Genomic DNA, 22,741 nt, shown 5'->3' on the forward strand with positions numbered 1-22,741 from the left:
GTAGCCATAGTTATACCGCTCGACCAGACCTTTGGCTCCTTAAAATTCTACTTAACTAGCAACAATTACATATATAAAATATCCAAATAGATCTCCAAAATACAATGGGATTTATACTTTTAGGGTGTGTTTGGAAACCTGAAAAATGAGTTCTGGAAATCATTTTCTAAGTTTTCATTGTTTGGATGTGCTTGGAAAATCAAGTCAACGGAAATCATTTTTCGTTGACTTTGGAAAATAGGCTTGTTTTGGAGGAAAATGACTTCCCCTTTTTTTGGGGAAGTCATTTTCCAACTTTTACGCCAACATCACACCACCACCAACATCATCAACACCATACCACCACCACTTCACTACCACCATCACCACCACTACTGCAACTGCCACCACTACTATACCACCACAACCACCGCCACCACACCACCACCACTACCACCACCAACACCATACCACCGCAACCACTACCACCACTAACACCATACCACCACCACTGTTGCCACCACCACCACCACCATACCACCGCAACCATCATCGCCGCCACCACCACCACCATACCACCGCAACCACCGTCGCCGTCACCACCACCATCACACCACCACCACTACCACCATCGCCGCCGTCACCACCACCACCGCAACCACCACCATACCACCGCAACCACCGCCACCACACCACCACCACCATCACGCCACCGCCACTACCACCACCGCCGCCACCGCCACTACCACCACCGCCACCACCACCACCACCACCATCACACCACCGCCACTACCACCACCGCCGCCATACCACCCCAACCACCGTCGCCACCACCACCCCCATACCACCGCAACCACCGTTGCCGCCACCACCACCCCCACCACCATACCACCGCCACCACACCACCACCACTGCTACCACCGTCATACCACCACCAGTTATTATTATTATTATTATTATTATTATATAACAAACAACATCACTACCACTACACCACCACCACCACCATAATATTTTTGATATATTATTAGTTATTTTTTTTATTATATTTAAAATTATTATTATATTATTATACATGTTGTAATATTCTAAATAAAATAATTAAAATGTTTAATTATACAATTCTACTCATTTTCCAGAAAATGAACCAAACACACAAAAACAGTTTTCCAGAATGCAACCAAACACTGGAAAGGAAAATGTTTTCCGGAAAATGACTCATTTTCCAGAAAACATTTTCCAGAAGTCATTTTCCAGCTTTCCAAACGGACCCTTATTTTAATAGCGAAGATAGAATTTTCAACACCAAACCCAAACACAAAGATTTGTAAAATTTAGGAGTCAGATTTAAATCCATACCTTACTTAGACTAATTCTCATTTGCATTAAGTTGGCTCAATTAAGGGACAAAGTACTGACTATATTGATTTTTTTATACGAGAAAATGTTTTGAACTCTCGACCTCTTTTATGATATGAGAGTATACAGTCACTCATGTCAACTAAGCTGGTTAAAGGTTTATAAAATTTAACACAACTTTTAGTACTATTTTCTTTTTCCTGCAACAAAGGATACAAAGATAGTTTAAATGTGATTAAGGAAAGAGAAAGAAGAGAGTTTTCAAACTTGAATTTAATACACTTCATCTAATTGTGTCTTGGATGCAAATGGATCTACCAAATAATCTATAATATTCTTTTATCCAATTTGAAAATTCCTTAACACGAAGCAAATTGCACTTTTCTAATTTAAATATCTTAAAAGAGATTAAGAGAGAATCAATCAATGTTAGTAATATGAATTATGCCAATAGCCCTATACTTATTGCAAAGTTATATATTACGTTTGAAAATATATACTATTAGTCGTTTTATAGAGCAATTTTTTTTTTGTCAGACCATAAGGTGTCCTAAACAGACCCTAATTGTAGGAGACACTTTTAAGTCCGTATCATACTTAGACTAATTCTCGTTCGTATCGGGCTGGCGCAATTAAGGGACAAAGTACTGGCCAGATTGATTTTTCCATGCGAGAGGGGGTTCAAACTTCCGACCTCTCTTAAGGACAAGTGTGCACGGCCACTCACACAAAAAATTATCCTTACATTGTTAACATTTTGTTATTTTACGTAACTATACGTAATTAAACATAATTTTCTTTCTTATATAAAAATAATCTATCTAATATAAATGAAAGTATTAAACCAAAAATTTATCATGCCACCTAACGGATATATTATACCCACGACCCGACCTGGGGGGGGGGGGAGAGGGGGGTAGCAATACGGACCCGGAGTACCACGTTGGAGGCCTAAAGCACCCGGTCCACAGCACCATGGAGGTACCCCGACCCGAGCCGAGTTATGTGGGGGTCAGGTCGGGTGGCACGACCCTACCCAAGCTCAGGACCCGACCCGACCCGGTCCGCTCGGGTCCCCAGTCAAAGGGCGATCTAACCGCCCCCCTCTTCAGGTGGAGCGGTTGGGGGGTTTGCTGCATATAAAAACCCCCCACCTCACCTTGTTAGGACATATATTCACTATTCTATACACTTTGTCTTACTAAATCGTTGTAATAGTCAATTCTACGACATTTAATATAATATACGGTCTCACGGCCTTTACGACATCGTTCTATATTATTTATTTATTATTCGTATTACATTCTTATCCGGATTTATTGATTCGGGTCCACCCCGGATTAATTAAATCCATCATTAGTGCGAAGGTGAATATTAATAAATGATTTAATTTTAATATAAGAAAATAGAATTTCTCAATTAAATAACATAATATCTAATGATAATAATAGACAATAATGGAAAAAATAAAAAGAGCCAAATTTCATGACAGTCCAAAATTTGTATTTTATAGCCCTTCATCCTCCGCAAGTCACGTTGCATTCAGTTTAGTGATCAAAATTGTCAATCTTTAATCAACACAAAAACCACCAGTGGGGTTGGCAAATTTTTGTTTTCATACTAAATAAATATAATAACAGCTCAGCTCTTTGTAATTAAATAATAAATACGTGTTAATTATTTTGACCATGGTAACATAATTAACTTATCAGTTAATTTTGACTTATTTGATCACTATTAGCTGTTTGACTTAATTGGTTAAATAGTTAATATTAGTATTTGATTAATTATATCAAAGCAACTTTTTTCCGATAATCTTTTAAAAAAAGTCATTTTGTATATAATAAGCTATCAGCTAACAACTAATTACCAAACATTTTTCTACAGTTAACTAATACTATCAATTAGTCAAACCCATTAATCCAATTAGCTAACAAATATTTACCAAACACCCCCTTTATATATTATCAATATTCACCTTCTATACCAACTCGTCCTCATTTTTCACTATTAAAATGAAACGGTCTATTCCAGTTTTATATCTTGACTGTTTTGTTTTTTGCTTTTGTTTGTTTTCAAAATCCATCAAATTTAGTTCTTAATTACTAAAAAAAAAATTATAATTTTTTTTAAAGCTACTTACTATATTACATTACAGTATCTGTTCATCACAAAGAGTTAACACCGTCTCCACTGAGACTCGATTTTATGAACTCCCATATAGAAGAGTCACTACATGTTATCTGAGCACGACCCAATATGTAATTTAACTATTTAAGCATATTGCGCCCCAACATTTAATTTTTTTTTTCCCTCCCATCAAACTCTTTTAATTGAAAGATGAAATCACACGTTAATTAACCATCTTTATTAAATCATGGAATGATAAAAATTCAAACAGAATTAAAGAAATTAGATGAAAATCAAGGATGCATGTAATAAAACAAAACTAAAAGAGCAGAACTAAATGTGAAAATATCACAATAATCGACGACTATAATTGAAATCTGCTTGTTTTGGTACGCCGGTGCTAGCTTTTACCCACATTAATTAATATTCTAGAATGAGCATACAACTTTGCTCAATTTACAAGCATGCTTAATTATTGCTTCCTGACTGACCAAGTATAGAAACCATTTATTTCAACAAGCTAAGTCAGCATGGGTCTCCAGCAGCCCAGCTTCATGAGCCCCACCCCCCTTTGAAAACCCAGCAAACAAACACAACCTAGTTAATGATTTCCATGACTTTTAAACCTTGTTCATTTTCATGGTACATAAGAATTTCTTAAGAGCTCAGAATCTCTTGGTGTATATAACCATAATGTGCCCCTAACATTTCACAATCAAACCAAACCAAACCAAACCGAACTCAGAAGAGATGCCGGGGTTTTGTTTTAGCCAGGCGGTGGCTCATGTTAGAGCCCGCTCGCCTATTCAACCATACAAGAAGTCGGTCCATCTAATGGCGGGCGATGACACAACCGAGTTTTCTAGCAAAAACAGCACGGAGATGAGGTTCAACGGTAAGGATCAGAGGCCAGAAGGTGAATGTAGGGATAATAACAGAGTCATGGTTGTGGTTGATATGAGCATTGAAGCAAAAGGTGCTCTGCAATGGGCACTCTCTCACACTGTTCACACCCAGGATACCATTATTCTCCTCCTTGTAACCAAGCCCTTCAAACAAGGTAATTAAACTTCTCTCTTTCTGCCCAAAATTTGCTTTCTTCCCCATCATTGTTATAGCGAAATGACGGGGTTTTGTATAACAGGTGAAACCTCCTGCAACTGCGAACTCGATCAAAGGGCATACGAGCTTCTTTGCTCCATGAAAAATATGTGCCAGACAAGGAGACCCGGGGTTAGTGATCTAATTCTTGCTCTTTCTGCACCATTTAGCTTCTAGGGATAACCCAGCCAAGATGACTAAGAATACAAACTTGTAGCCACAAGGTTACGAGTTCGAATCCCAATCCGAATCCTCTTGGTTTGAGCCAGTCAGCTATAGACAACCTAAGCTGGTTTACCTCATTCTGGTCCTTACTTCACCATAGAAGCACAAAACCACTTAAACCTCACCTGTAAATCTGCAATCATGGAAATTTAAATAACAGCCAAAAGATTTTGTTTATCATCTCTTAAACATTACACGATTGGCACTAAAATTCCACAATCTTCATGGAGTAGGTGCAAGTGGAGATAGTAGTGCAAGAAGGGAATGAGAAAGGAGCAGTAATTGTTGAAGCAGCCAAGCAGCAGAAGGCTTCTTTGCTGGTGTTGGGGCAAAGGAAACGAACGGTGATGTGGCGGGTGCGTACTATGTGGTCGGGGAAAAGGGCTCAGAAGTCGAAGGTTGTGAGCTATTGTATTCAGAATGCAGGCTGCATGGCAATTGCAGTGAGGAGGAAAAGCCGGAAACATGGAGGGTACCTGATCACCACTAAGCGTCACAAGGATTTCTGGCTTTTGGCATAGTGGAAGTGATAACAAAGTGAAAGTTTGAGGTTATTGTAACTCCATTTTGTAGGGAATATATATATATATATATAGTTTGTTTTCTCCATTGAAATTCCCCAAGCTCACACATCTGGTGTCAAGGCATCAGAGTTGCTGCACAAGATAGAAGAACAGAGTTTTATCAGTTTCTATAACCAAAGATTAAGCTAGTAGTGAGAATACACAATTGCTATTTTATATTTAGTGTACAAAGGTGCAGAAAAGGTGTGATTAGAAAAGAGAATATATGACCCCATATATACATGCTAGATGACCTCTAAGAAGGAAACAAAATAACTTTTTTCCTGATCACCCACGCAAATCCCTATAATTAAGTGATCCCCAATCCATTCTACCTAATATATATACATCCCATAACACTGCCCAGTCAAGTTGGAATAGGTCCCCTAATTGTTCTCCGAATCTCCGGTCACAAATTCAATGGAGTTTAAGTCTTGTTGTATCTTTTCACGAACGAAGTGGCAATCGATCTCTATATGCTCGTTCATGAAATACTGGATTTGATGCGATACGAAGAGCAGTTTGATAATCACACCACAATTTTGCAAGGATCGGAGCTTTGAAACCAAATTCATTTAGAAGGTTATTTATCCACATCACTTCACATGCCGATTGTGCCATTGCTCTATATTCAGACTCTGCCCTTGAACAAGAAACCACATTCTGCTTTTTACTCTTCCATGAAACCAGATTACCTCCAAAGAAAACACAATATCTAGTTGTTGATCTTCGATTCTTCGATCTTCTTTGGATCTTGCCCAATCAACATCAGTGAAACACTCAATCTTAGTATGACCATGATTCTTATATAGAATTCAATGTCCAGGGCTCTCTTCAAGTAACTCAAAATATGCTCTACAGTTGCCCAGTGATCAATAATTGGGGATGTCATGTACTGGCTCATAACACTAATTGGCTATGCAATATCTGGAAAAGTTACTGTCAAGTAATTTAGCTTCCCAACTAATCTCCCGTACCACTCTGGATCTTCAAACATTTCTCCCTCTTTTGACAGTTGCATGTTCGGTATCATGGGCGTATTGTGTGGTTTAGTACCCAATTTCCCCATAACAAATAGGATAATGACGGAAACCTAGGAACAATTAGAGAAAAGGCGGGATAGTGATAATTATATTATCATTTAGGAAGTGCAATGTTAGGAAGAAAGTTACTGCTTGAAAATATAGGGATACCTAAGATGGCTTTTAAATTGGGTAAATGTCTCCCAAAGATGAACGAGCTGGAAAACATTTTCAGCCTAGAACATAAGTTTTGGAAGATATTTTTCATGGAATTCTATATTCAAAAAATCGTTTTCCTCTCATTCTTGAATTGCCAAGGAATAAAGGCACTTGTTATCTGTGATTCTTTTTGCAACAAAGTGAGGAACAACAATAGAGCTTTAGTTTTAAAAGAAACACTGATACCTTGAAATTGACTTTGGAAATGAAGTAGTCCACCTAGCCATGAATTTTGATCTTGAGTTAAAAGAATCACAAGCCAGATTACATGTTCTGATCCCGTATTCCACAGGACCACAAAGCTTCAATTTGCAGGATGAAAGGATTATAAAAATCCATACCATAGGAGTATAGGATTAGAAGCTGTGAATGCCCCATTCAGCAAGAGAAACTTCAAATTGCAAAATCTGACGAAAATAATTCGTTGACAACTAAATCTCAACCAAAAATTCTGTCTAATGGTCTTATGTAGACTGCCAGTTTTTTTTTTTTAGTTTTTTCTTTTCTTTTCCTTAATTTTCAAATCAAAAATAGTTAAAGTTATGATCTTTGATGCCAATTTTACTTCGAGAACCCAGTTAATAACAAACCTAATCTTATTACTTTGATTCCTCAACTTCAAATCGGGATATTCGCCAACATGATGATATATGCAAGCCTTCATTATGACCAACTTTAAATCAAGATTTTTTTTTTCTTGCAACTTCGACCCTTAATAATAATAATAATAATAATAATAATACCATATTCAAAATTCATACCCAAAGCTAATACATTTCCAGAAAAAAACAAAATTTAAACATAAACATAAATGCGTGAGATTTGACAAATGGGAAATTACCAGAGACGGTTAAAAGGCACGCCAAGGGAGGAGCGGCGGAGCTGAAGAACTAGCGACACTAACCACCGAGCTTTGGCGGCAGGTGACGGACGAGAGAGGGTGCGACAGAGGCAAACCGCCAAAAATTAACTACTTTGTACGATGTTATTTACGAGTCAATTTTAATATTTTATGGCGGGAAAATCGAGATAAGCAATGTGCATTTAGGTCCTTATATTACGCTATGATATTGAACATTTGAACTTATGTTGTTGCAATATAAGATTACGATAATATTTTTTTTTTTTTTTTTTATGTGCATTGTGTAATTATACTAAGAATTGAAGTTTGGAACCTATAATAATTAGTAAAAGCAATAAGCATTAGAAATAGAGAACGAAAAAGAAATTAAAATTTCAAATTTATTAAAAACTTCTTTGTAAACTACATTAGTGATTCAACTACAACTATTATTTAACTCACTACAAATTAAGATTTTGAGATCCTTTGGATTGCTGTCGCTACATATAATTGTCTATGTACACATATTGATTTCAATATTAGCAATCCAACATGAGATAGTGTTTGTCAATGAATTTTATTTATGATCATCGCATATGAAATAACTAACGAGAACTGTTTCTTTTAAATTTGACTGGCAATCTTGGATCTAACGGTTTCATAGTCATTCGAGGAACCAACACCCCAGTACATTTATAATCACCCGTCATTATTTTTGCTTCTGTTACTTGTTCTGCCAACCTAGTCACTATCAGCCTGGTACCATTAAACAATCCGAGAAAGTTGTAACACTCCCAAACAGGGCCGGTCCAAACATTTTATAGGTCCGGGGCAAAATTAAAAAAAGGACCCCTATATGAAAAATTGAAATTAAAATTTAATAATACTAATAAAATCATGATGTCAAATAACATGAAGTAAGATTAGAAAATTTCCAACAATTTTTTTATATACAAAAATATTCATGACATTCACAATAAAGATTAATATTCTGCATAAATAAATGAAATTATGACATATAGGCCAATTAATTCTGAATAAATCTCCATTAATATTTGGATATCAACATTCAATAGGAGCAATCCAAAAAGATTAAAAAGAGACAATATGAATTACTACAACAAATTAATTCAAATTAATTAGTAAATTAAACCAAAAAATTACTTTGGCATCTGACAGATGCCATTTTACTTTTAGAAGCAATAGATACAACAATACAGCTCATTCAATATTTCAATTAACAATTAGGAATTTAGAATTCTGGATTAATGGATAATTATTTAATCTACAAACTAAGCCATGACTTGTAGTTTTCAATTATGCAAATCCCAATTAAAAATTATCATTCTTAAATAAATTATAGAACTTTCAGAAATCGGAATTCTACAAATTCCTAATGCAGTACATTCTACAATTCTGCAAATCCCAATTTCCAAATGGCCAAATCATAGATTTTTCAACAATACAATTAACAATACGGCATAATTCCCAAATCATAGTTTTCAAAAAAAAAATCTCAAATCATAAAAATTAAAATACCTTTGCAAATTACAATTGTAGACCGGAGTGGTAAAGGCGTGGCGAACAGAGTCAGGATCGGCTGACTGCAGAGAAGATTTGTTATTTGTGGATTATGAAAGTAGATTGTCGATTCACTCGATTGCCCATTCTTATTTAGCTTCTGGACTTTTAATAACTCCTTGAGATGAATTGAACGGCTGCTGTGGCGGAGAGGTATTGAATGGTTGTGACTTGCAATGCGCCGATGCCTCTTTTCTTCGGTTCTTCCTAAATCTTCCATCTATTCGACTTCCATAAGAAGTCGTTAAGTAAAAAATAATTAAATAATTTTTTCTAATATATACTAAGTAATATATATAATATACAATATATTATTATATCTTAGTCTATGGGCCCCCTCTAGGGATGGGCCCTAGGCAGAGGCCCAACCTGTTCATGCCCCAGGGCCGGCCCTGCCCCCAAATTCTAAATACAAAAAAGTCAAAGAAATGCAAAAGCGAATTTAATACTTTAAACTCAATGGGGTGTTATTTCACGCTTAGGTTACTCTATAAAACCCAAATGCACAGGCTTAGGGCATCCCCAATAGGGGTTCATGATAAGCTTTTAGAATAGTAAAACCTTCTATGCTAAGCTTTTGATTAATGGGAGGGTTGACTTTTGTGAAATTCTTTCTCATGCAAATTCAAAGCTTTTATCAGTTCAAAAAAAAAAAAAAAAAAAAAAAAAAAAAGGAAAAAAGTGAGACGCGCGTTTTAGAGTGGCCGCCAGTTGATTCTTTTAGCTTTTTATTTTTATTTTTAACTTTTGTGGCCGTTGATGTGCTAGCAACCGCCACAATGTTATTTTTTTCATAAAATTATTTGTATTTGATTTTGTTATTATTATTTTTAGTTTATATCATATAAATGTAGACATGTAATATATTATTTTAATTTAACTATTATATTTATTAATAGTTTAATTCTAATTTTATAATTATCATTTCAATTAAATATGTAGATACGTTAAGATATTTGTAATTATAAAATTATTTAAAATTTTGATATGTTTAATTGAAATATAAATATATAATAAAAACAAAATTACAATTATAATTTTTAGAATAATAATAGATAAAGAAATAATTAAAATATGGAGATAAAATGGTGGGTCCACAAAAAATTGTGAAAATTTTTAAAACTAATGGAAAGAAGAGATTTTGTAATTAAGTGAGATACTGGATGATGAGGTGGATGTTGGGGTCCTCAAAAATCTGGGATAAAATCCCCAACTATTGAGGATGCCCTTACAAAAGTTCTAACTACAAACCGTTTACAATGTACAAACGAACTAACTGTAGAACAAGTTAGGTTCTATTCCAATCAACTAAACCATCCATTGTAGTCAGTGCTCTCTCGGGAAACATCTCTAAGCCAACATGAAATCATTTTACAAAAATTAGAGAATAATGCTAAGTAAAACCACTCCAACACGTAAAGATACATAAGTATACTTTTATACTCAAAATAGGTTTTGCAACGGTATGACTATATATATATATATATATATATATATATATATATATATATATATACACACACACACACACACACCACAGTAACTTGTTGATGTGTTGACCCTTGGAATTGTATCTTGTTTATGCTTTGGTATTGATATCTTGAATCTATTGATTGAGTTCGTTGGTATGATATATATATATAGCCAAAGGAGTTTATATAACAATAGCCAAATGCTCAATAATCAATATCAATATCAATATCAATCAATATCCAACCAAACTCTAATCCAACCTTTACACCAAGAGTCCAACCTTATACACCAAATGAAGCATAAGCTTCTTCCGCCAAACAAAGTGGAGCCAAAGCTCTCCAATTCCGCCAATCCAATGGCCGAAGCCCAATAATACAATAATAATACAATATAGCCAACAAAATGCATATATATACCATCAAGTCACTCAAGAATCAATTGATATCAAGGAACAAGGATTCATGAAGGAATCACAATTCAACCGGAGGCAAAAGAGTACACAAAGTATTGGGAAAGACTTACAATGCACCAAAGACCAAACAACAATGCACGAGAAATCAAAGAGTGCATTCTGAAAATCACGGTCATATGCCACGAGGATATGATTCCCGACGGGCACACCCGCATGAAGGAAACGAGCATGTGTAACGGGCAAACAATCCCCGTCGCACACTCCTGCAAGATACCTTGTGGGTGTCACTCACGGGCATCACATGCCCGTGAGACATGCCCACAATGCCAAAATCGGAACAAAACCAGCGTGTTTTTCAGAGACGAAGTCAATGAATCAGTAGCTCAAATACATCATCAACATAGGCTATAACTCAACAAGAAATTCATACCAACAAGTCTAGAATGACAATAACTCAAAGGGAAATCAAGGATAGACATTATAGCTCAAGATCAACACCAAGAACACACAAGAACAAGGCATTTCTTAAGAACAGTATCAAGAATATACTCAGGAATTTCCAAGAACTAGAAGAACATTTATATAAGTTGGAAATAGGTTTTGATGGACATGGAGTTTACCTTTTAAGCTTAGCAACCAATCCTCAAACACCAAGCATCAACCTAGTAACTTATCTCCATCTTGATCATCTAGAAATCCTGAAAACCCACCATGGAAATGAAGAGGAGATTCATAAAGATAGCAAACCAAAGTAAGAAGATGCAAGAAAGGGTGAAGTCTTACCATGATATTTCTCTAAGAACACTAAAAGATGAATCTTGCTTTGATTCTTGAAGATGAAATGAAGAACAATCTTTGAATGGGGGAGAAGATGAAATGGCGTGACATTGAGGAAGAAGAGGGAAGTGAGAGAGTGTGAAATATCTAGAGAATATTAGGTCTTGAGTGGATAGGATAGGATATAGATATACATATGTATATGTATTAGGGTGGAAGATGTGTAGATGAGTTATAATATATGGTTCATGGGCTAATATATTATATAAGAATATAAGGCTTTACTTTAGGGAATTTGGGCTTACTAGAATAATAAATCCCTTATGAAAATGATTACAAGTACTAATTATAGAATAATTAGTACGGAGTGTCACAAAAGTGATCTATGTTTCTCAAGAATATCACAGGGAAGCCAACCTTTAATGTTAGGGATGATATATTAGGTATGCCAAATGCTCATATACCATTTAAGAATTCATGTTTGTGGACGTCCGCGAGAATGCCATCATTTGACTCATACCTACATACCATGTCGCATCTCAAGTATGTCCTGCTTTCGGCCTCATGCATGTTACTCATGTACTCGTTGATTGAGTTGATCACATCCAGTGTTGGAGCTAGTATCACCTGATTTTCTAGAAAGCTGTTATCACAATCGGCACTCTTAAACATCGAAAATGTATTTTCCACTATAGTGGCAATGGGATCACCATTCGTGGTCAATAACATGTCTTGTGGGATATCAACTTCTACACATCCATCATTTTGACCTCCAACTATCCCATCTCCAATAATCGCAATCCAATTTGAAAAATCTTCAAGTTGTTGCAATTCAGCACCAACATCCATACTATTCAAACAAAAGTTCTTAGTCAATTTTAATACCTTGCAAATGTCCCACAAATAGGAGGAATTATACTGGCAGACACAATATCTTGTCTTGTGCCTTTTGGAACTACAGGCAATATTTGTCTAAAATCACCACCCAAAACTACCATTTTTCCACCAAATGTGTGATTAGTGTTGGAAAAATAGCTTGAAAATGACATTTTAAGTAGCTATTTTGTGGTACAAATATTAGTGGGGTTCACTTCCAATTTAGGTGGGGTCAAAGTGGATTCGGGTTCTTTGTAATGAGACGAAGAGATTAATATATTGTATGCTCAAAACGGATAATGGTAAATGATAAATTGATTCTCAAAGTAAACCAATTTGAGTTGGAAAAATGAAGGGGAAAGACTTTAAAGTAGCATTTGTCCCACATTGCTTTGGGAAGTAGGTTTGCACCACTATTTAGTATTTATACAAGAGCATTTTCTAAGGCTTATTGAATTGTATAGCATAGAGGCACTCTCTCGCGCGCAGGGGGTGCAAATCAAATTCCAAAATGAGCATGCAAAAGGCGACTTAACTCATATACACTTGCGGGTTTGGTAGAATGGTTAACCACTCGTAACCTGGCGACTTAACTCATATACACTTGTGGGTTTGGTAGAATGGTTAACCACTCGTAACCTCTCGGTACCTAGTCTCGACTCAGGGAGCGACCGTTCTGAGTCTTAATTCATTAGTTACGGGGTTTGGTAGAATGGTTAACCACTCGTAACCTCTCGGGTACCTAGTCTCGACTCAGGGAGCGACCGCTCTGAGTCTTAATTCATTAGTTACGGAATTAATTTTGAATTAATTCCAATTTTGAATTACAGAATTAATTCTCAGGTAGTGGTCCGTTATTACAGGGGTTACAATGGTTGATTTATTATTAGTTTGAATGCCATGAATTAAATGCTATTAATGTTCAACTCCTATATAAGTTCTTGGTTGAGCAGGTGATTTTACACACAACAGAAATTAGATTTTTCTCTCTCAAAACTCTACTCCTATTTTCCTAACCTCTTGTGTTCATCCCACGTTCTTGTTCGATGCGTTCTAAGTTTGAGTGCTCATAACTTAGAACTGTAGTACGTTTTATCCTGAGAAACCTAGGCTGCAACGCTCCTAGCACCTTGGGAGGCAGTAATTATGGTTTTAAGGAGAGAGTGCAACTCAACTCGTACTAAAAAACCTACCCAATTATCCCTTCGTCCATGTGGTTGTCTTTTCCTAGAAATTCCCAGTTTTTCCAGGAAAATAATAATCCTTTTTTCGTATGATTATTATTGAGTTTTTCGACCTTATTTGTCAACAATCTTAAAACCTTATTTAAATTTTTGTTTGTCTCTAATTTCCTTGAAGAAATGGAAAATCCCGCACTGCCAATCCATGGGGAGGAAAATGTTGTTGAGAACAACAATGGTGGGAATGGCAACAATGTTGCACATTCCCAAGCACCGGTGAACATTGGATCACAAGACGGTGGTGGCATCGAGGGGTACATCTCCACGGTGCGGGTACCTTCGGTACCGAGTGGTTCGACTGAAAAGTCGGAGAAGTTCACTAGCTCGAACTTCAAAAGGTGGCAGCAAAAGATGTTAATTTATCTGCCAACTCTCGGCTTGGCAAGGTTCTTGACCGAGAGGGTTCATGAGATTAAGGAACAAGATGCCTAATCCGTGATGGCAGTTGCTTTTTGGAAGGATTCGGACTTCCTTTGCCGTAACTACATCTTGAACGGATTGTGTGATACACTATACGATGTGTATCACAAAATAGGCACAGTGAAAGCACTATGGGAAGCCTTGGATCACAAGTATAAAAGCGAGAATGCCGGCACAAATAAATTTGTAGTTGGTCGATTCCTTCACTTTAAAATCGTTGATTCCAAGACCATGCTAAGTCAGGTTGAATATTTTCAACTAATCTTTAACGAGATCCGTGACGAGGGCATAGTGGTGAGTCAAGCCTTTCAAGTGGTGACACTTTATTTTCCTTATGGTCAAAAGATTGTGGGTGGAAACCCCGAGTTTATATCGTTCTCAATGTCTGACAAATTGGAAGAGTCAAAAGGATATCGAATTGGAGAATATGGATCATGATAATCATGTGATTTATGTACCCGTCACAAAACATGATATATAAAGAATCGCGTTGTAGAATACAAAAATACAAACAATTATTGAATTTCAAATGAAAGAATGTAGGATTGAATTGCTCCTCTCTCACATGATTCATTTAGGATCTTAAGACTTAGGTTATGATATTGCAATGGCTAGAATCTAGTGAAGCTTTGCTAGGTCCGGTCACCTCTCAGTTTACTAGGTTTCTTCTTGGCTTAGAACACCTTTTAGGTGACTAAGCACCTAGAAACATTTTGTCGAACACTTGGCCTTCAGCATTGAGAAAGCATGAGCGTTTTCAACATTGAGAAAGCATAAATGCAGTACTATTGTACTAATACTGCAAACATGAGCGTTTTCAGCATAGATGTATTGAGTAGGTATTGTAGCTTTGCGTGAGCTCTGCACACTATATTAACAATGCAAACCATATTTAAGTATGCTTATATAGGTTGCAATATGGCGGATTCCAAAGTGTTCTATAATATTACCAATTATATTATAGAATAGCATATATAATATTAGCAATTAATAGAATATAATACAATACATAATATTCACGTATGCAATACCATAATCATGCAATATTACAAATTAATGCATTTTAATTAATTTTCATTAAACATTTGCTTACCAAATAAGATTTATTAATTATTTGACCAATAAAATATTTAATTAATTGAGTAAAAAAGTTTGGGCGGGAAAATGAATATACACACAAATTATATTAAATATAAAACTTTACCAATAAATTTGAACACAATAAACTTTTTTCCGTACTTCATTATGCTTTAATATATATAGAGATAGAGATAAAGCTATAATAATAAAAGATAATTTATAAAATATAAATACACATAATAATTTCAAAAAAAAAAATATATATGTATAAATACACATACACACACAATTAATACATTCATACTTGCTAATCTTGTTTCTATCAAAATGCATTCACACTTTGGAGGAAAAATTTTGTCGCTAGATTTCACTTTATTATATAATAATAATAATAATAATAATAATAATAATAATAATAATAATAATAACTAGTATTTTCACCCGTGCGATGCACGGCCATAGATAATAATAATAATAATAATAATAATAATAATAATAATAATAATAATAATAATAATAATAATAATAATAATAATAATAATAATAATAATAAACAATATAACATAATAATAATAATTAAAAAATGAAGAAAAAATGGTACATAGCAAATTGTATTACACATTATTGGAAACTTCTTTGTAAACGGTATTTTTAGGTGTACTCACATATTGTCCATTATCTCCACCATCAAAATTTTTAATCTCTTTAAATTACTTATTATTGAAAGTGCTACGTACATTTGACTATGATTAAATATATGATTTCTCAAAAATAAATCCACATGCGATAGAAAGAATGATAAATATAGTATAAAATTATATGAATTTAATTCAAAAAAAATTATACAATAATGCTAAATACAGTATAAAAATATATGAATTTAATTCATATTATTTTTCAATTTAGAAAAACTTAACCTATATCTACTATCTACTATACTAATAAGAGCCCAAGAGAGTTAGGCCTATAATGGCTAGAAAAAATGGCGGTCAAATTTCTTAATCAAATGAATGGCTCAGATTGATCAGATTTTAATTTTTTCTTAAGATTTATTCATTTATCCTTAATGAATATGATTATCTGTTAACTTTTCCGTTAAATATTATTTTTTCCGTTAATTTCTGTTAGTTCACCGTTAACTTACTCATCATTGATTTCAATAAGAAAGGTCTCAGGTTCGAACCTCATCCCAATCAAAGTTGGCATAATTAGTTCTCTATTTTACTCTTATTAAATTAAATAATAATTTAGTAGCTACAACAAAAAATAATACATATGCATTTCTTTAATTTAGAATTATGTGTCTACAATGTCTTTATTCAAAAGAAATTATTCATTATCAATAAATTAAATAGAAGAAACAATCTCATTAGTTATATTGTCTTTATTTTTCTCTAATATAAAAATTCTTTATATTCAAATTCATCAATGGATTATATTCAATTCGCTACATTGTCCCTACAATGTCTTTATTAAAAATAAAAATTATTCATTATCAATAAATTAATTAAGAGAAATAATTTTATTAGTTATATTGTTTTATATTTCTGCAATATAAAAATTCTTTACATTCAAATTCATCAATTGATTATATTCACTACATTGTGTATTATTTTTTTTGTGCACTATTTTTTAATTAAATATCAAAGTTATAATACAAAATAATACTATATATTTATTTACCAAGTATTTTATTAATACCATGAAATTTTTTTAAAAAAAAAACATTAATAAAGTCAATCATATTAACTACTTTGAGCGATTTGTTGACAAAGAGAGTATTCAAATCACACAACAAATTGAAGTGAGAACTACCTCGCAATGTCCTTGTTTGACAATGGCTCTGTTTGGCAAACCTAGCTGAAAAGCTATAAGCAAGGAGCTGAAAGCTGAAAAGGAACTGGAAGCTGAAAAGCTATAAGCTCGGAGCTGAAAACTGAAGAGTTGTTATAATTGAAAGTGTTTGATAAAATTAGCTTTTTGATAAGTTGATAAATGTAAAAAGACTAAAAAGGACACCTTCATAAAATTTAAATTAGTTTGTTTACATATTAAAATTTAACATTTTGTCTTTAAAAAAAAATTGACATTTTGAAATAAAACTTTTAGCATAATCATGATCTATCATCTAATAATAATAATAATAATAATAATAATAATAATAATAATAATAATAATAATAATAATAATAATAATAATAATAATAATAATAATAATAACAATAATAATAATAATAATAATAATAATAATAATAATATTATTATTATTATTATTATTATTATTATTATTATTATTATTATTGTTATTATTATTATTTGCGGTAAAAGTTGCGGATAAAGGAGAAGAGAAAATAGTTTTAATTGGAAATTGGTAAATTATGTCATTTCTTTAAAATAATAAGGATAAAGATGGAAAAAAAGTTAGGAAGCTAGGAGCTTATTTTGAAACGCTACCTTATGTAGCGTTACAAAATAAGCTCTTATTTTTAGCTATGAGCTTATTTTGAGAACATTACCAAACAGAGCTTATAGCTTATTAGTAGCTTAAAATAAGCTATAAGCTCCTAAATAAGCTCTGCCAAACAGAGCCAATTAGCAGTTAGCGGTAAGTGTTAGCGGATTATATTAGCGGAATTGACCAGCGAATTATATCTACAATTGGTAAAAAGATATTTGAAAAAATTAGCTATTTAGATTAACATATAAAATGACCTAAGGGTATACATAATAATAATAATAATAATAATAATAATAATAATAATAATAATAATAATAATAATAATAATAATAATAATTAATAATAATAATAATAACAATAATTTTTTTAAAAAAAATTAAATAAGTCAATCATATTAACTAATTGAGGGATTTATTGATAAAAAGAGTAATTAAATCACAGAACAAATTGAAATGGAAAACTACCTCGCAATGTCCTTGTTTGGTAATCAGCAGTTAACTCTTCAATATTAGTATATATATTTAATATTTTATGCCCTAATTTTTATTTGTTCTCCCTTATGTCCCGTATTTGGTTTCAACCATACCTATACAATTATTTTATTGACAATTATAACCAATCTTGACTATATTATCTTGCATTTGTAAACTTAAAATTACCTATTTAAATATGCAAATTCAACATTCAATTATCTATATGCATGAACAATTTCAATATAATCTTGCCTTGATATACTTTAAAGTACTTATTTAAAAATAAAACATTGGGCATTATCCTAATCACGCAATGCGCGTAAAAAACTAATATATATATATATATATATATATATATATATATATATATATATATATATATATATATATGTGTGTGTGTGTGTGTGTGTGTGTGTGTGTGTGTGTGTGTGTTAGAAATTACAAAATATATTTATAAATCAATATAAATGTTATTTTATATAAACAAATATACTACTTAATATAATAAATTCTTGGACACAAACATTATTTCTCTTAATTTTTTTAAATAATTCGGCCCAATTCTAACTCAATAATGCAGCCCATAACCCGAACCCAATAAAACAATATATAAAATGTTTTCTCCTAACCCTAAGACAATTTGTAACCATCTGTATCAGATTTTACACCAAATGAATATTCTCCGTATATTTTTACACCAAAATTTTCATCTCTAATCCATTACATCAATGTTATTTTATAATATTTAATTATCAAATATACTACTTAATATAATAATTTCTTGGCCCAAGCTTTATTTCTTTCATATTTTTTTTCTAAATAATCCGGCTCAAAACTAACCCATTAATGTGGATAGTTATGCTGTGCATCCGTATGCACCATGCATGGTGCATACGGATGCCAAAACGACGTCGTTTTATTAAAAAACGCGCGTCTCCCCTTTAAAAAAAATTCAGGTTCGATTCCCAGCAACAACATTATATTGTTCATTCATTCTGGAATTTTAGTTCATAGATTATGGAATTATAGTTCATTGATTATGGAATTATAGTTCATCGATTATGGAATTGTAGTTCACCGATTCTGAAATTTTAATTTATAGATTATGGAATTTTAGTTCATTCATTCTGGAATTTTTAGTTCATAGATTAGATTATGGAATTATAGTTCATCGATTATGGAATTATAGTTCATCGATTATGGAATTTTAGTTCATATGTTGTTGCTGGGAATCGAACCTGATTTTTTTTTTAAAGGGGAGACGCGCGTTTTATTAAAACGACGTCGTTTTTGCATCCGTATGCACCATGCATGGTGCATATGGATGCACAGCATAATTTGCCCATTAATGTAGCCCATAACCCGAACAAAATAAGACCATTAATACAATGTTTTCCAATCGTTATACCCTACACCATGGCGCACATAACACTGTGCGCCGCGCGCCTCCCAAAACGACGTCGTTTTGGGAGGTGCGGTAGGAAGTTGCTGAGATTATGTGTATTTGTTCACACAATTATGTGTATTCGTTCATACAATTATGTGTATTTGTTCATACAGTTATGTACATTTTTTATACAATTATGTACATCCGAATCAGAAAATTTGTGTGTATTATGTTAAGAGTTGATGTATATTATGTTAAAAGTTTATGTTTATTATGTATTATGTTAGATTATGTGTATTATCTTTTAAAAAGAGTATGTATATTTTGTTATATAATTATGTACATTAATGTATACAATTATGTGTATTCTAGTATAACATTATGTACATTTTTGAACAGCGGGTTTTTTTTAAAGAAAAAATTACTGCCATTCACTGGGGCGGGAAATTTCAAAAAAAAAATAAAAAATTAAAACGACGTCGTTTTGCATCTAGGCGCACAGTGCAACGCGCGCCGTGGTGTAGGATATAAATTGCCAATGTTTTCTCCTAATCCTAAGAACATCTTTACAATCGTTATGTTGTGCAACAGTGTGCACCATGCATGATGCATACGGTTGCAAAAACGACGTTGTTTTGACTAAAAACGCGCGTCCCACTTAAAAAAAAATCAGTTTCGATTCCCGTCAAATTATGCACAATATAATGTTGTTGCCGGGAATCGAGACTGAATCTTTTTTAAGTGGGATACACGTTTTTAGTCAAAACAATATCATTTTTGAATCCGTGTGCACCATGCATGATGCACAACATAATTTGCCACATCTTTAACCCTTTGCACCAAATTCTGCAACAGATTTTACACCAAAAGAAGTATTCTAAGTATATTCTTTATTCTATCTTTAACCCATTACACAAAATTCTACACCAAGTGTTATTTCTTCACTAAAATAATTTATTTTTCTTTACATAAATTAAGACTTTGTAATATAACTTTTAATATTTTAATATAAAATTTAATTATAATGTAAATATTATTTTACTTCATAATAATAAATCATTGAACATCAATTACATAATAATATATGAATTTAATTCATATTATTTTTCAATTAGAAAAACTTAACCAATAAATAGAAATTATATATATATATATATATATATATATATATATATATATATACATATATATATATATATGTGTATGTGTGTGTGTGTGTGTGTGTGTGTGTGTGTAAGAAATTACAAAATATACTTATAAATCAATATAAATGTTATTTTATAATATTTAATAAACAAATATACTACTTAATACAATAAAAATTTAGACCAAAGCTTTATTTCTTTCATATTTTTTTTTTCTAAATAATTCGGCCCAATACTAACCCAATAATGTAGCACATAACCCAAACCCAATAAAACTATATATAAAATGTTGAGAGGGGAAAAGGGTCAAATAAGTCCCTGAACATTATACAAGGAGGCAATTAGGTCCCTGAACTTTTAAAAGCAGCAATTAAACACATCAACTTTTGATTTTGGTACAATTAAACTCAAAAACTGAATATTTACCTGTAATTACAGGTAATCTCTTATGTGGCATCATTTAAGTTTGCCACGTATTCAAATTTTAAAAAAATAAAATAAAAAAGCATTTATTAAAATTAAAAATCAAAATAAATAATAATAACAATAATAATAATAATTAAATAAATAAACATTTCTTGTAACTATTTGCCCGTGTCGTTCGCTGCCGCCGGCCGACCGTCCGGCGGCCAGAGAAGAAGAAGGCAGCCATGGCCATGGCTGCCTTCACTCTCTCCTTCTTTTTTTTTTTTTTTTTTTTTTTTTTTTTTTTTTTTTTTTTGAATCTTTCCCTTCATCTGGAGACGAAGAAAGGGAAAGAGGACCTTCTTCATCTCCAGATTTGGAGACGAAGAAGAAACACAGAATAAGGCAGCCATGGCTGGCTTCAAGCTTCAACCTCTCTCTCTTTATTATTATTATTATTATTATTATTATTATTATTATTATTATTATTATTATTATTATTATTATTATTATTATTATTATTATTATTAATAACAATCATTTCCTTCTTCGTCTCCAGGTCTGGAGGCGAAGAAGGGAAAGAGGACCCTTCTTCGTCTCCAGATTTGGAGACGAAGAAGGAGGAGGAAGGCAGCCATGGCAGCCGGCCATGGCTGCCTTTAACTAGTAAGTGTTTTTTTTTTTTTTAAATTTTAAAATCAAATATTATTTTATTAATAAAAATGACACGTATGATGCCACATAAGAGATTACCTGCAATTACAGGTAAATATTCAATTTTTGGGTCTAATTGCACAAAAATAAAAAAATTGATGTGTTTAATTGCTACTTTTAAATGTTCAGAGGTCTAATTGCCTCCTTGTATAATGTTCAAGGGCTTATTTGACCATTGTCTCAATGTTGAGTTAATAACTAAAATGGTCCCTCGACTATGTGGTAATTACCAATTTGATCCTTAACTATTATTCTTACCCAATTAAGTCCTCAACTATGCAATTTTTACTTAATTTAGTCCTCCATTAATTTATATGTTTGTTAAGTGTTAAAATTAGGGGCAAAACGGTAATACTACAAGCTTTTCTCTTTTTCCAAAGAAAGATCTGCGCCGGCAACCTCCAGCAACATTGACCATAGGAGATTCTCCCTTCGACGACGAGGAAGTTACAGCGCCGACGTCGTAGCAGTGTTAGCAGACCGGCGGCGACGTCCTCCCTCCAGCGACGCGGCCTTAGTGTGAGTGAATCCCAAGCAATGGCGTTAGCAGACCGGCGACGATCTCCCTTCAACGGTGACTTCCTCCCTCCAATGACGTTGTAGCGGCGTTAGCAGACTGGCGGCGACCTCCCTTCAACGGCGACGTCCTCCCTCCAGCGACGCGGCCTTAGTGTGAGTCAATCCCAAGCAGCGGAAGAGGCTAGGAGTGGCGACGTCGTAGCGGCGTTAGCATACCGGCAACGACCTCCTTTCAACGGTGACGTCCTCCCTCCAGCGACGCTGCCTTAGTGTGAGTCAATCCCAAGCAGCGGAAAAGGCTAGGAGTGGTCTCTGGAAGTCCACCGCTCTCCAAGATTCACT

General features: G+C 33.4%; 1 protein-coding gene across 1 annotated transcript; it reads left to right on the forward strand.

Annotated features, from left to right (window-relative positions):
• Positions 1 to 4,037: 4,037 nt before the first annotated feature.
• LOC109162818 lies at positions 4,038 to 5,540 on the forward strand. The gene is made up of 3 exons (XM_019311510.1): positions 4,038 to 4,528; positions 4,613 to 4,701; positions 5,028 to 5,540. Exons 1-3 carry the CDS (start codon positions 4,219 to 4,221, stop codon positions 5,313 to 5,315), a joined length of 687 nt encoding a protein of 228 aa, XP_019167055.1. The 5' UTR covers positions 4,038 to 4,218; the 3' UTR covers positions 5,316 to 5,540.
• Positions 5,541 to 22,741: the final 17,201 nt, after the last annotated feature.

This window comes from Ipomoea nil, unplaced genomic scaffold, assembly GCF_001879475.1.
Source record: "Ipomoea nil cultivar Tokyo-kokei standard unplaced genomic scaffold, Asagao_1.1 scaffold2957, whole genome shotgun sequence".
Taxonomy (NCBI): domain Eukaryota; kingdom Viridiplantae; phylum Streptophyta; class Magnoliopsida; order Solanales; family Convolvulaceae; genus Ipomoea; species Ipomoea nil.